The sequence below is a fragment of the Pleurodeles waltl genome, chromosome 1_1 (genome assembly GCF_031143425.1).
Source record: "Pleurodeles waltl isolate 20211129_DDA chromosome 1_1, aPleWal1.hap1.20221129, whole genome shotgun sequence".
In the NCBI taxonomy this organism is placed as follows: Eukaryota; Metazoa; Chordata; class Amphibia; order Caudata; family Salamandridae; genus Pleurodeles; species Pleurodeles waltl.
In genome coordinates, this window is record NC_090436.1 from 915702439 (window position 1) to 915718515 (window position 16077).

A 16077-nucleotide genomic window follows, 5' to 3' on the forward strand; every position below is an offset into this window, starting at 1 on the left:
AAGACTTATCCATATATATGTCAATAGCACCACAATCTAGTAAGGCCATTGTTCTTTCTTCACGACTGTCAGGTAACTGTAACGTCACAGGAAGCATAAACAAAGTTGTGGCATTGTCCTTGAATGAACTGATGGAAGGTATAGCAGATGATCCCGTCCCCTCCCTTCCTACAGAGGACGGGAAGTGGGGTTTCCCGATGGTCTTAGAGGACGAACAGGGTAGGTACGAAGCATGTGACCGGCAGCACCACAATACAGGCACAATCCTTTCTTACGTCTTTCTTCCCCCTCACTGACGGAAAGTGGGCCTCGAGTGATATCCACCTGCATTGAGTCACCTTCTGTGTCTCTGACAGGAGGACGAGGTTCTTCTGGCTGATGCAAAAAGACATGTGAAGTACTTGGCTGGGAAGGTCCTCTACTTTTTCTTTTTTCCTACGTCGTTCTTGAAGACGGTATTCAATGGCAAGAGCTAGATCCATCAGACCACAAAGATCTTCAACTCAGGTGGAATGTACTAACTCATCTTTGATTTGCTCTTTAAGACCTCTACGGAATAGAGTAACCAGAGTTCGTTCCATCCAAGTTGTCTCTGCCGCAAGTTGTCGAAAGCGGGTAATATATTGGAGGACATCTTGAGAGCCTTGTTGAATGCCACATAATGCTTCTTCAGCAGAGGCCTCCTATCCTGGATGACTAAACATCTGTTTGAACCAATTCACAAAGGCTGGATAGTCAGACAATACTGGGTCATTGGATGATACCAACGGAGTTGCCCAGGCCAAGGCAGGACCGGATAGAGCACTGATAAGATACCCCACCTTTGTCTTGTCATGGGATAATTGTGTGGGTCGGAAGGCAAAGTACACAGTTAATGCATCGAGGAACTCTCGCAGTTTTGTTGGTTCACCGGAGAAACGAGGAGTTGAGGTGGAGACGGTCGGAACTTCTGCACTGCGGAAAGCCAAAGCCTGTCGTAAATCAGCATTCTCATTGCGTAATTGTTGCAGTTCCTGAGCCTGTTGCTGAATGGTTGCCAGAAGGGCTTGATGAGGATCTGCAGCAGCCGCCACTGTATCATCCATGGTGTTAGACGATGTTGGGAGTATTTGGCGCTACAATCTGTCACGACTTACGCGCTGCCTTAACCTGGAGTCCGCAGAACGAGTGGCGAGGATCTTGTTCCTGAATGTTCGGCCTTGGCCCAGGTAGGGGCGGCTCTGTCTGGTAGCCACGGTGCTGCAGGCAATGGAAACGCCAAGGGCAGGCCGTGTCCTTCAGAAGTAGTGCCAGAGGGAAAAAAACCCTGAAGGGGGAAAAAACCTCCAGAAAAGAAAAGTTCCTGAAACAGGAGCAAAATGAAAGGTAAATACAAGAGCAAAAAGAATAGGAAACAACACTGGAACGGACGTGAACCAGTATTGAATACAAGGAAGCAGGAGTGAAGACACCATCCAACACATAGAACATAATGGACTAGAAGCCATATAGAGCAGGGAACTAAGCATGCTTGGAAGAGAGGGGTAATAAGGGAAAAAGTAAAAACATGAAGGAAGGCGCAATGAAAAAGGAAAAGAAAGAAGAAGAAAACAAGAACAGGTGAGTGGGGGAGGTTTAGAACTGCCTGTAAGCGTGTTGCGCTATGTAGGAACGAGGCCCCATGCCCAATTTGGGGCATCGTACAGTGCACAGCAGGCTGGGGACGTGTCGCGTCTCCATGCCGCGTGCAGCCGCCCGAGCCGAATGTTTGGCTTGCGCCACGTGCCGTGGCGCGACAGTTGATGCCTTTCTCCACAGGCTCTGATGCAGCACATTGGGGGTGCCAGGTCACAGTCTCTCACCTGGGTGTCAGAGCCACGATATTTGCAGTGACCAGGATGCATGACAGTCCATGGAGGGAGTGCTACAATCCATCAGCTGGCGGCTACGGGTACACAATGTTGGTAGTGCAGGTGCTGGTGCTGCCAGTGGTGGGGGGAGGCTCCAGCCCTTCTCCGGCAGCCTCGGATGGCTGCCCACTGGAGCTGCTGCTGCTGACAGTAGTGGTGCTTGTGTCAGCGGTGCAGGTGGCAGTGCTTGCGGCGGTGCAGGTGGCAGTGCTGGCCGCAGTGCAGGTGTCGGTTCTGCCAGTGGTGGGGAGAGGCTGTAGCCCTTCTCCTGCAGCCTCGGATGGCTGCCCACTGGGGCTGCTGCTGCTGACAGTAGTGGTGCTTGTTTCAGCGGTGCAGATGGAGGTGCTTGTGGTGGTGCTTGCGGCGGTGCAGGTGGCGGTGCTGGCGGTTGTGCTGGTAGCCTCCAGCCCTTCACCTGCAGGCTCGGACGGCTGATGTGCCTTGGCTGGTGTTTTGTGCCCCTTCCTGCCCTTGGCAGATGGTGGTATCACCTTGGATCTGCCAGCTGGAATCTGAGGTGGCCTTGCTGGGTGGTTGTGGCTCCTTCCCCTGGCTGGATGCTGACCCCTTCTTCACCTTGCCAGGTAGCGGAATGTTCTTGGCCTTGGCAGGGATGGGTGGCAGACTGGCTGGGCTGACAGGTGCCCCCTTTGAGCCTCTGACAGCTGCAGACACCCCATCGGATTTGTATTTGGTGGCTGAGGCGCTGGGCTGGGTTTTGGCCACGCTGGCCCGAGGTGAAGGACGGGGGTAGGGAAAAGGTCAATGTTTGATAGGAAGACCTTCTTAGGGACATTGGGGTGGGAAGAGGGTGAAGGTTTGGGAGTGGAGGAAGAGGGAGTGCTTGTAGGAGGTGTCAGTCTGCTGTGTTTGGGTGCAGATGCATGAGCTGGATGCTGTTGTGAGGTGGATGGCTGTTGGGTGGGTGTGTGTTTGCATTTGTGTACTTTGGGAGGAGGGGTCACAGACTCAGTGGGAGAGGACACAAGGGGTGTGTGCATGGATGTGAGGGTGGTGACTGCCAGTGAGGGGTGTGTACTGATGGGAGTGCTGGTGATGGAGGTAGTGAATGAGGATGTAGTGCATGCAGATGTGAGTGGTGACGCTACTGGGAAGGAGGTGGACAACGAGGAGGAGGGGGACACAGTGGAGGCAGTGGATGTTGGTGTGTCTGCATGGGGATGGTGGTTGTGTGAGTGCCTGTGAGATGAAGTGTGGTGCTTGTGTTTGCCTGAGCCACTTCTGTGTGTTGATTTGGGTGAATGTTGGTCTAAAGGTGTGCTTGGGATAGGCTCGAGTTGAGGGGATTGGGACTGGGTAGAGGAAGTTGGAGGGTGGAGGCTGGATACAGAGATATTGGCTGCCATCAGTGCGGAGGCCAGAGCCTGAAATGCTCTCTGTTGGGCCGCCACTCCAGAGTGAATGCCTTCCAGGTATGCATTTGTTTGTTGCAAATGCCTCTTGACACCCTGGATGGCATTCAGTATGGTTGACTGCCCAACAGTGAGGGATCTCAGGAGGTCAATAGCCTCCTCACTGATGGCAGCAGGGCTGACTGGGGCAGGTCTTGAGGTGCCTAGGGTGAAGGAGATGCCCACCCTCCTGGGTGAGCGGGCATGGGAAACACGCTGAGGGGCTGCTGGGAGGGTGGTGCTGGTAGGAGGGTGGCGGCTGTACCTGTTGTTGGGGTGGGCACAGAGGTGTCCGCCACCGTTAGGGAGCTTCCATCGGAGGAGGAGTCGGTGTCTGTAGTGTCCCCTCCTGTCCTCGTTGCGGTGCTCCCCTCGCCCTCTGTCCCACTGGCTCCCTCACTGGATTCAGCCTCCAGGCCCATGTGGGATGAAGTTTCCTCCGTCGCAGGACAGGGTGACAAAACAAAAAGGTAGGGGGAGAGATAGAGGATACACTTGGTCAATGCCAGCAACAACACTGCCGTTGCCATACACAACACACAGGGAGCAGCCCTATGCACTAGGCCATGCCCTACCAGTTACAAAGAGAGTCTCCAGGCCATGGGGTACAATGCCTAATGCCATGAGCTGCACACCTGAAGCCCACAGCACCCTGCCCAGTAGTAGATGCCCACTAGCAATATAGGGGTTGGAGTGCTTCAGAGCCTGCCCAAATAGGGACCTACCCTGCCATGGTCACCCTGGCCTAGGGGCACCCACAGTCCACATCCCCCACCCAGGTAATACCTTAATGCACACAAGATCATGATTCTGATTTGTACTCACCCCCTTGTGGCTGCTGTGATGCCGTCAAGTGCCCATCCAACTCCGGATAGGCCACCGCCAGGATGCGGAACATCAGGGGGGTCAGGGTACGAAGGGCACCCCATACTCGTTGGGAGACCAGGCCCAGCTGCGCCTCCGCTGTCTTCCTTACCCAGCGGCACAGGTCCTCCCACCGTTTGCGGCAGTGGGTGCTCTGCATGTCAAAGACCCCCAGGGTCCGCACCTCCTTGGCGATGGCATGCCAAATACCCTTTTTTTTATGGGTGCTGACCTGCAGGAAAAAAGACAGCAGAAAAGGGATTAGTCATACTGTCCGGATTGTCACACTCATGGCCCACCACATACCTCCCCTCCTCTTACACACATACATTGACCACCATACATGCAGCACTCAGCCCAGGACGCCTCAGCCCCCCCATACATGTGGCTTACACACACAGCACTCCATACATTCATGGCCCACTCATCATGCTCACAGTGTACTGACCTGTTTGTCTGAAGGACCACAGAGTAAAGTGTACTGGGGTAGGGCCCCATCAACCAGTCTCTCCAACTCCTCTGAAGTGAAGGCAGGGGCCCTTTCCCCAGACACATGAGCCATTGTCATTTCCAGACACAGGTCATATCAGCACTTGCAGTGTAGGTCCTTTCCTGTTGAAGGTCAGGTAGCAAGTGAGTGAACAGATAGAAAATGGCAGTCACGTCTGCGGCGGGCCGTATCATCACCGCCGGCATACATCGCCATTGGCTCCTGGAACCCATAGGGCCTAATGTTAACCAATGTGAAGTTGCGCGCCGGTCATTGACCGCCTTCCGTGACGGCACACAACGCCAGTGGAATACCTAATTTCCACTTGGCCCTCCTCACAGGTCAGGCAGCCACCATTTCAGGGTCACAGGCCGTGGCACCTAACTGCGTCACAGCCAGCAGACATTGGCACATCAACTGACTCTCGGATTCACATACTGGTTCTGTAAATGAAGATATTCATCATAATTTCAATAGATGTGTGAATATGACCCTCGGTTCACTGTTTTCCTCCCTAGACTTCAACCGCTGAGGACGAATATGAGATGGAGACATCCTCCAGTGTACAGACCTGCTGTGGACCTGGTGACAATGGAGGACAGGCACATTATCCTAACCTACAGACTTGATAGGGCCACAATCCAAGACCTGTGTGACCAGTTGGAGCCAGACCTTATTTCAGCTATCCGCCAGCCCACAGGTAACCCCCCTATAGTGCAGTTCCTGTCAGTGCTCTATTTCCTGGCAAGTGGTTCCTTCCAAACAACAGTGACCATGGCATCAGGGATGTCTCAGTTAATGTTCTCCAACGTGCTGACCAGAGTGTTGTCTGCCCTGCTGAAACACATGCGCAGCTACATCGTATTCCCCCAGGTGGAGGATTTGGCCACAGTGAAGGCTGACTTCTTTGCCCTGGGACATATCCCCAACATCATTGGTGCCATTGAGGGTACCCATGTAGCATTTGCCCCCCGTAGAAATGAACAAGTGTTCAGGAGTAGAAAAAGCTATCACTCTCTGAATGTGAAGATGGTGTGTTTGACGGACCAGTACATCTCCCATGTGAATGCCAAGTATCCTGGCTCTGTGCATGAGGCCTTTATCTTGGGGAATAGCAGCATCCCATATGTGATGGCTCAACTCCAGAGGTACCGGGTGTGGCTAATAGGTGAGCCCAAGGTCCCCCCCAGTATATATTGGTATATGGGTATGGGGTTGTCCCTAAGGGTGAGTTTGTGGCTAACAGGTATCCCTCGATATTTGCAGGTGACTCTGGATACCCCAAACTCTCATGGCTACTGACCCTGGTGAGGAAAGCCAGGACAGGGGCAGAGGAACTTTACAATGAGGCTCATGGACGAACAAGGCAGATAATTGAAAGAACCTTCGGCCTCCTGAAGGCCAGGTTCAGGTGCCTCCATCTGACTGGTGGATCCCTGTACTTACCACCCAAGAAGGTGTGCCAGATCATCGTTGTATGTTGCATGTTGTACAACCTGACCTTGAGACTCCAGGTGCCTTTTCTGCAGGAGGATGAGCCTGGAGATGATCTTGTGGCAGCGGTGGAGCCTGTGGACAGTGAGGAAGAGAAGGCAGAGTATGAAGATGTGGACAACAGACGTTCTCTCATACAGTAGTACTTCCAATGACACACAGGTAAGACACTGTAACTTCACTTTACATTGCAGTTTTGTGTTGGGCATTGGACAAGGCAGCATGATTTCAATATGTCTATTGCCACTTACTGTCCCCCTTGGCATCTCCATTTTCAGATCTCTGTGCCCCACTCTGGCTCCTGGTGTGTTTACTGCTGCCCACTACAGGTCATACCAATGTATATATAACTGTACATATGAATTGCAATGTTTCCAGATTGTTGAACTAATACATATTTCAAAAAATTGACAGACTCCAGACTTGTATTTGTTCCAAGGGTGTTTATTTAAGTGCTTAGAGGTTGAGGGAGATGTGCAGTGGGCTTGGGTGATGGTGGGGGAATGTCCAGTTAGAGTCCAGTCTCCTTGTATCACAGGTGCATTGTCCAATGAGGCATAGGAAGGGGAGCAATGGCAGTTCAAGGTGGACAGGGTAACAGAGTGAGACACAAGGGTGACAATCAGGAGAGTCTTTTTTCCTTGCGGGGGTCTTGCCAATGTTCTCTGGCTTCTGCCTGGATCGCAGGGACCATTTGCGGCGTGGTTCTCCTTCTGCAGCGGGTGGGGTGCTGGTGGCCTGTTATTCCAGTGGGGGGGCCTCCTGTCCATTAGCGGTAGCGGAGGTGTAAGGCTGTTCTTTGGTGTGGCTAGTGTCAGGGGCCCGTTGGCGTGCCACTGCCTCCATCATGGTGTTGGCCATGTCAGCTAGCACCCCTGCAATTATGACCAGGATGGTGTGGATGTCCTTCAGGTCCACCCTGATCCCCAGGTACTGTCCCTCCTGCAGCCGCTGGGTCTCCTGCAACTTGGCCAGCATCTGGCCCAAGGTCTCCTGGGAATGGTGGTATGCTCCCAGGATCCCTGTGCCTTGTGGAGACAGGGTTCCCAGGGCCTGTCCTCCCCCTGTCACACAGCAGTCCTCCCAGCTTCCCTGTTGTCATGTGCCTCTGTCCCCTGAACCGTGTTCCCACTGCCACTGACCCCAGGTCCCTGATTGTCTTGGGTTTGTGGGGTTGCCTGGTGTCCCTGTAGTAGTGGACACACTGCTGATTGACGTGTCCTGGGGACAGTGGTATGGGCCAGCTGGGTGCGTGCTGTGCTGGTGTTTCCTGAGGGGGGAGGGTCTGTGGTGGTATGGGACTGTGCCTGGGTACCCGACTGTCCAGAGGTCCCTGATGGGCCAGGTTGGTCATCGTGATCCAGGTATGCAGAGCTGTGTCATCATTGTGGGCCTCTTCTGTGGGGGGACTGGATGTTGGTGGCACCTCCTCTCCGGTGATGTTGAGGGGGGGGCCTGTCAGGATGTAAATGCAGTGTTATTGTATCTCCGTCTGCCGTCTTGTGCATGGGTGTGTTTCCCTGTATGGTTGGGATTGCCCTGTCAGCTTTGCCTTGTGTGCGTGGTGATTTTGTGGGATAAGTGATTCTCTCTAACGGGCATGCTTTACTGATGAGTGTCCATGCAGGTCTGTGATGGGTGTCCATGCATAGGTGTTGCATGCAGGGCTTGGTATTGGGATGGGTGGGTTGTGATAGTGGGGTATTTGTGAGGTGGTAGAGTGATGGGGGTGAGGGTAGGGGTAGGAGTTTGTGATAGCATGCAGGTAGGGTAGGGTATATAGTAGTAAAGATTTGACTTATCAGAGTCCAGTCCTCCTGCTACTCCTGCGAGGCCTTCAGGATGCCTTATTGCCAAGGCTTGCTCCTCCCATGTTATTAGTTGTGGGGGAGGAGGTGGGGGTCCACCGCCAGTACTCTGTAAGGCTATCTGGTGTCTTGCAACCAGGGAATGCACCTTCCTCCGTAGGTCGTTCCACCTCTTCCTGATGTCATCCCTTGTTCTGGGGTGTTGTCCCATGGCGTTGCGCCTGTCCACGTCTCCCCACCATAGCTCCATCTTCCTTGCAATGGACGTCTGCTGCACCTGTGATCCGAATAGCTGTGGCTCTACCTGGATGATTTCCTCCACCATGACCATTAGCTCCTTCTCTGAAAACCTGGGATGTCTTTGGGGTGCCATGGATGTGGTGTGAGTGGTATGTGTGAGGATGTGTGGGGTGCTGTGTTGTGGTGTGTGCTGTGAGGTGAGATGATGGTGTATGGGTGATGGTGTTCTGTGGCTCAGATTGAGTGTGTACCGCCAATGGTTTACCGCGGTTAAAAGACCACTGCAGTGATTTGTGGGTCCTGATACTGTAGGTATATTCCTGTTGGCGTAATGGTGTGGGTTTTGGTACCGCCTGTTTATCACTGACCTTTGGTCTGGCAGACTTGTGTGAGTGTCTGTATAGTGGCGGATTTCTCTGCACGGCATTAGGCTTCATTTTCCACCAGGGTTGTAATGAGGGCATTAGTATTTTACAACATGTTGTCTGATTTAGTTTCATTTTTTAGAAAGAAAGAAGGCTTTAGAACAATGTCATCAGACTCGCAGGAGACCAATCCAGCATAAGTGCTTAAAGAGCTTTTTATTCAAAGGTATTTTTTTATCTATTTTTGCTATCCATAGGAGCATCTTCCCCTTCGTGAAGGCACCAAGTACATGTAATGGTAGACACCTTTTGCAGTTAACCACCACAGGGTGACCAATTCCATGAGTTGATTTCTTAGCAGTTTTAATTGATGCTAAACAATTCTGATAAATAATAAAGAAACTTGTTTGATCTACAACTCACATAATGCCTTGGAAGGCTTTTGCAACAATCTGCATACATGCAAAACACAAGTAATGGTGAGTACTCAGACAAGCTAATGAACTTGAAACTAGAGGTTTAGCGTGCCAGAAGGAAATGGAGAAGAAATTACACCAACCCAGGTAAGGTGGTGCACCATCTCGAATGTTCTCATTTAAATTAAAAATTAAAACCGAGGAAAAGTCCTTCTTCTCTGCAATGATTCATAATTCCACCAACCTTTCTATTGAACTCTTTTGCATTGTCTATGAACTTCAACACCCAACTGCCATAAAGTTTGCAATACCATCACCAGTGACAATACAGCCTATTTTATTTAGAAAGCTTCTAACATTCAGCACTCCATCATTAATGTTCCAAATTTCATGCCCACTTTAATATTTAAATGTATATTGGAGCCAGGGAGCTGTTTAGACTCCTTCACAAAAATTACATTAGAGGGACTCTTGTAGATCAAAACTAACAATGACTATTCAAGTTCTCCAAATGATCCTGCTCCTGCAAGGCATCTAAAGCCAGTCTTTTTAGTCACAAGTCACACCCACTCATGAGGGCCTGGCCAACCTCGCAAGCCATGCTGGTTTGAGCTCTGGGCCTGAATCTCTGTTCCCCCAATAATCTGGGGGACCCAGGGACCCTTAACAGCATTCAGAGATCAGAGCACCCTTTTGTTGACATATTTGGAGCATGGTGTCTTGAGGCCTGTAGATAAAAAGAAACCTGCGGATGTTGGGAAGTATGTCTATGATGGCCTAGGTTGAATTAAGGAGTGACATCTCCTGTGACCTGGGGAGTTTGCAGCCAGAGAGAAGGACACAGTAACCAAAACCTGAAACAAAGATAAATCTTGCAGAGGAATCCATCTATAAACACCAGGGAACCACTGTGAAGAAGGAGTGGTAGCCTAAAAGAGAGGCAGTGACACAATGACTATGTCTACAATGGTGTAATGACTGGGGTAGGGTGAACACAGGGGTGCAGGTGGATAAAGGAATAGACTCATGTGCAAGTGAATGGGGGAACTCCTCTTCTTGATATCCTGCTGAATACCTCATACAGTTGAGACCATACCACAATGAGGGGCCAGTAAATTTGTGCCTGCCTCTTGCGCCCCACCACATAATGAATGCATTACACGCAACTCATGGGTTGCGGGCCCTCAATTGTGTGTGAAGTACCAAGGAGCTAAAGATGGCATCCAGTGAATCAAATGCCACCCCCCGGCATGGGTTGTGGGTTGAATGGTCTCTTCAGTGCATCAATCCTGATATGACATTCCAGGGACGCGAACAGCCAACCTGAGCCTAGTGTACTTCGACAAGAGATAGGACACGATCTGATAAGTGTGCGGAATTGATTGAGTTACTACTTTAATAATATGTAACTAATGTGTCCATTCAAATAATTTGGCCAAGGTTGAAAGCTCTGACAGCACCTCAGGGGGCATTCTTAACTGGTGGTGAGTTTGGCAGTCAACCCTCTACAACAGTAAGTGGCACTTCAGACCCTTAGAGTTACTAAACCCAGATCTGGTAAACACCTCGGATGCACTTGAGGAGATTTCAGTGAGCACAAGGGCTGGGTGAGGACATTGTGCTTTGGCATTATGGGGAAACCCAAGGCAAGTAAGGATTTCAATCCCCATTGTGGTCAAGTCGCCCAAGAGAAGGGCCAAATGACAGAATACCAGTGCTTCCCTTCATGTGAACAGAGAACATTACCTCACAAAATAAACTTGACAAAATACTGGTGATAATCTTGCTTTCCAGGGTAGTTCTGGAGGCTAAAATTGACATTGTATCAGTTGAAATCAGAATCCTCAGACCTCACTCAGAGAATACACTTCCTCAAATCCAGGGCAGATGACACTGTGGGTAGAACTTGACACAATAACATTAGAGTGGTGGGTCTGTTGGAAGGCATTGAAGGTAAGGACATAGGCCCTCATTCTGACCTTGGCGGTCTTTTCGCGAGACCGCCGAGTTACCGCCGCGGTGAAGACCGCCGACCGCGGCGGTATGCCGCTGTGCGCATTCCGACCGCTGGGAGCGTTCCGCCGGGAAACCGCCAGCAGCCACACTGGCGGTCGGCGGAAAAGTGGAGACTGGTCAACCTCCACCGCCACGCCAGCAGAACACCGCCCACAGAATTACGACCCACATATCTGTGTGGCGGTCTTCTGTTGGCGGTGTTCTGTTGGCGGTCACCTCCCCATGGCTCCCGTCGCCTCCCGGAGGACCAACGCACAAGGTAAGTTGACCGTCCGTGAGGGGAGGGGGAGGGGGAGGGGGGGTGTTGTGTGATGTGGGCGTGCATGGGGGTGTGCGTGTGAGTGTGTAGAGGGTGTGTGTGAGTGCGTGTATGCGGGCGGGGGGTGCTGCTGTGTCTATGGGTAATGTGTGCTGTTCGGCAGGTGCGCATGTCTGCATGTATGTGTGCGGGTATGTGTCCCCGTTGTGTATGTGTGTGTAGGGGGTGTGTATATGTGCATGTTGGGGGTGTATGCATGTCGGGGTGCATGTATGTGCATGTCGGGGTGGGGGTGGGGAGGGGGTTCGTACCACCTCTGGGGGGTGGCAGGGGGGTGGAGGGTGTGGGGGGAGGACTCGGGTGGGTAGTGGGGGGTGGGGGAGACCCCTATCAGTGCCAGGGAAGGAATTCCCTGGCCCCGATAGTGCTTACCGCCATGGTTCGCATGGCGGTTCCCGACCGCCAGAAACCGCGGCGGTAGGCAGGGTCATGATACCGTTGGCGGTCTTGGGACGACCGCCGGGCCGGAGTGCGCAAACTCCAGCCCGGCGGTCATGACCGCCGTGGCGGTCGGAGTGGGGAAGTGGCGGTCGATCGCGGCGGTGACCGCCGCGGTCAGAATGCCATTTTTCTGACCGCCGGTCTGTTCGCGGTCCGACCGCCGCCTCTCCGCCGACCGCCAAGGTCAGAATGAGGGCCATAGTCCTATGTCTGGAACAGTGGCTGTTGACAGTGTAGACCTCCAAGGGACTCTCAAACGTCTTGGCCCTTGAAAGGCCACACAGGCTTCTGGCCCATCTCCCTCCAAAAAGCCCCCCCCCCACACGACTGTGATAGCCTGCTTCCATTATACAGTAACCAGGTTACATCACTATACAAAGTAAGGTTGTCTAGCCCAAACAAAGTTGAGCGTTGTGCAGTATTGTTGTTCACTGATGACACTGCAATGTTGCAATTCAAGATGTCCTCCTTAAACAAATTGAAAAAAAGCCCTCAGTGAGGCAGACATCTGTTATTCTTTATTGTTCCTGTCCAAGCTCAAAGTGATTCACGTTGGCAAGTCCTTGTACTTCACTGAACCATTGGAGGCTTGTGATGGAATAGAACTGCATAAACCATGGAAGGATGGTGAAGTATGGGCCAAACCCACTCTTCCAACAAAAAAAAAGCAGAGTAAACAGAGTCAACCATACTCTGGGGGTGTCAAATTGAAAAGGAGGGAACTGTGAATGAAATCATTCTCCTTCTAAATCAGGATTTAGACATTAGTGGGAACGTTGGTCTTCCTGGCTGGGTCTCAGAATCTCAAGCTCTGTCTGTTAAGCAGAACAGGCCTCCACAGCCTTACCCCAGATGACAGATGGCCTCTGACGGTGTAAAGGGAGTGACTCAGGGAGAGGGCCTACAACAACAACAGAGGAGCTACCAGGAGCTGCTTTGTACTGACAAGGTATTTCAGGACAGGATGCTCAAGATTTGCTATGAATCACATCTTTGTAATGCCTATAAATGAGCATCTAGCAGTTCAGAATGTTATCTTGAGATTTAGTAGGGGAAGTGTTCTCAGCTGGACATTTTGAAATTTAAAGGGATGTTTACCCAATACATATCCAACTCTGCTTTAGAGGATGAAGACATATTATGATTACTGAAGTTGTCACGTTTGGGAGAAGGGCTGTTTCTGCTTTCTTCTGGGACGGTGGAAATGGGTAGAAGTGATTGCAGTTGATTGTATGTTCTTTTTTTTATACTAGAAGGATTAATAAGTAGGGGTGTGCATGTGGGTTTGGGGATGCAGCTCTTGGGAGTTGACGTGTCCCCAGGATTGGACAGAACATAGGCTACCCTATTTTCCTGTAATCAAATAACTATAATGTTTCTTACTAATAATGCTTACTTGTTCCTTACACTGAATGTGAGAGGGATAGGATCAGCTTCTGCGTTCTACAAAATTCATTCAAACTTGAACATTGAAGGGTCCATGTAATGTTCCTCCAGGAGATGCTCCTCAGAACAAGAAAGTTTTCACTACAGAGTAGCATAAGAGGACAGGTGTTCGCCACTGAGTAATCTTCTTACTCTACAAGGGCCCTAAAACTGGTCAGGGCAGAAGTTCCTTTTGAGGCTTTGGAGGCCCTTAGCTCCTTCTCTGAAATGTGAATGTATGGCCCATATCAGTGCTGATGCAGCACTTTTTCTGCACCCTCCTACCGACACCTAACAAACACATGGTTGCACCGTATTTATAATACGGTCAACCATGGTGATTGTTAGTACGATACCATAAAAATGTTTGATGCTATTGTGGCGCTTTGCTACACTAGCATCAAAAACGTTGACGCTTGTGTAGCAAAGTGAAAGGAGGTCTATAGGTTTCTATGGGTGTGTCATTTTAACGCCTGTCCGGAGCAGATGTTATAAATGATGGCAAAAACGGTGCAAGAAATCTGTTCAATTTCACTGTGCCATTTTTTCTGGCCTCCTAGTGCAGGAATGCCCCACTTGCCTACATTATGCCTGGTGCAGGCATATTGTGGCACAAGGGGTTACAAAGTGGTACAATGCATGCATTGCACACTTTTAAAATATGGCACATGGAAAAGGCCACGAGTGCTGCCTTAGCATTAAAAAAATGACACTAAGGAAGCGCTAAGGCGGCGCTAGTGGCTCTTAAATATGCCTCTATATGTGCACATAACTATGCACCTAACAATGATCATTTGGAATGTTTCACTTCTCCTTTGGTAAAAATAGGTTGTAAAACTTACTGTCCTATCGTTTTGGGTGACAAATGTAATCACATCAGAGATATTGACTTAGCACATTGGTCAAGACCACTGTATGATTCTCAATCTTTCAAAGTAATTTGTGTTTCTGAAATAGATGAATTATCGGGGCTTGGTAAATGTCTGAAGAACACAGCAGAGCCTTGACAGGGACTACTATATCATTCTTCTCTTCATGATGTCCTTGTGCCCGAAGATGAGGTACTTTGTACTAGGGAGTACACAATCTAGCTCCTTCTGGGAACTGAAGGTGGGATTGGTAGCAGATGGCCCATTTAGGGAATCACTGGGAGACGTGATAAAAGAATACTTTGCGGCCAATCATGATATTGCCTCTAATGTGCTGTTATAATGGGAAGAATTTAAAGTAATGATCAGGGGATTTTGCATCAGCAAGACAGTGGGTATAAGGGGGTCCCTGGAGAGGGAGCTGAGAGGGTTGTACTTGTCCATCCATGAAGATCCAGCTACGGCAAAAACACATGAGCGTACTTGAGAGAAAAATGCCCATCTTATTGAAAAGCTCAGATGTCATCATTTGAAAAAATATGTGGCTAGAACGCATGAGGTGGATTCTAGAGTGGGGGGACTGGTGGCTTGGTTTGTTTGTTCAGTTGTTTTATTCCCAACCAGATGTAAAAGAGTTTTTTTCCTGGGCATTATAGCACCATCTATGGAAAACCAGTAAGGTATCAGCAGAGGACATTGAAGCCTACATGGATAGGGTGACCCTGCACCATTTAGGAGAGTAGGAGAAGTCTGGCTTAGGGGGCCCCATTAGTAAAGTTTAGGTTAAAAAGGCAATTAAGGAACTGGCTAGCGGCAGAACTTCAGTCACTGACAGGCTGCCTGCAGAGTTCTAACAGACCTATACATTTCTCCTTGTCCTTCAACTTGCTAAGATGTATGCAGTCACTCTGGAATGTAGGCACTCCCCTTTTCAACTAGAAATACCTTCATCATATCTTTTCCCACACCAGGCAGAGCAAAGGAGGGGATAGCCTCTGAAATGCCACTCTCCATGCTGTACTTGGATTTTAAAAAACTTAGCAAAATCCTAACCCACAGGCTAAACCCTGACCAGCTCACTCTAATAAATTAGGGCCAAAACAAGTTGCTCCCCGCAAGCAACACATCTTATAATCTCATGAGACTATATTTGGCCTCTGCAAAACCACAGCTAATAAACAACATGGGGTATTTGTGGTCTCGGTGGACCTAGAAAAAGCATTCGACATTCTGCAGTGAGATTACCTCAACTCTGTAATGTGTCATATGGGGATGGGGATAGGATGATCCAGATGGATTGCATTATTATATTCTAAACTGTTGGCAAGATTAAAAGCTGGAAGTTATGCTTCTCAGTGATATATTTCTAAGGGTACAATAAAGGGATGCCAACTGTGCTTTTTGTGGTATCCATTGAAACCTTTTTCTCAGTGGTCAGGGCTAAGCGGCAAAAAAGTGTATGTCATTGTGGGATGGTGTTCATTAAACTCTCTGTACGTGGATGACCTGTTATTATACAGGAAAAATGGTGAGGGGGGCTTTGTACCAATATTACATATGCTGTATTTGGGATAATTTTGGGCATTAATACCAATTGCTCCAAAACATGTGCATTTCTGCCCATGCCACATGATGGTGAAGCAGCTCTGGAACAGTATTGTGTGACCGTGGCTTCCTACACGCTCAAATATTTAGTGATAAACATTTATCATAATGAGGAAAACTTCAGGGAGGGTAACTTAGGTTTCATTCTGAGGCCACTGAAGGAGAATGTAGCATTGTGGACATCCCTTAGGTTACCTATTACGGCAGATTGACACTCACGAAAATGTTTATTCTTCCAAGACTGCTTGATCTGCACATAAGCCTACCCATTTGGGTGCTGCTGAATTGGTATAAACTGGTAGAATCATTGGTCAAAGAATTGATATGTACTGTACAACTATATATTGTGAAGTATATATGCATATAACTATACCTCTACCCATGTTCAGTTGGGGTATTTTTTTATTTTTCACAAAGGTAA

At 49.7% G+C, this 16077-nt stretch overlaps 1 protein-coding gene across 1 annotated transcript; it reads right to left on the reverse strand.

Annotated features, from left to right (window-relative positions):
- Nucleotides 1-683: 683 nt before the first annotated feature.
- On the reverse strand, nt 684-1085 carry LOC138303900 (protein LDOC1-like). The gene has a single exon (XM_069243479.1). It carries the CDS (start codon nt 1083-1085, stop codon nt 684-686), a length of 402 nt encoding a protein of 133 aa, XP_069099580.1.
- Nucleotides 1086-16077: the final 14992 nt, after the last annotated feature.

What these genes read in the sequence shown, in the direction of transcription:
- LOC138303900 (XM_069243479.1), bottom strand. Translation starts at nt 1,085, where the DNA reads ATGGATGATACAGTGGCGGCTGCTGCAGATCCTCATCAAGCCCTTCTG.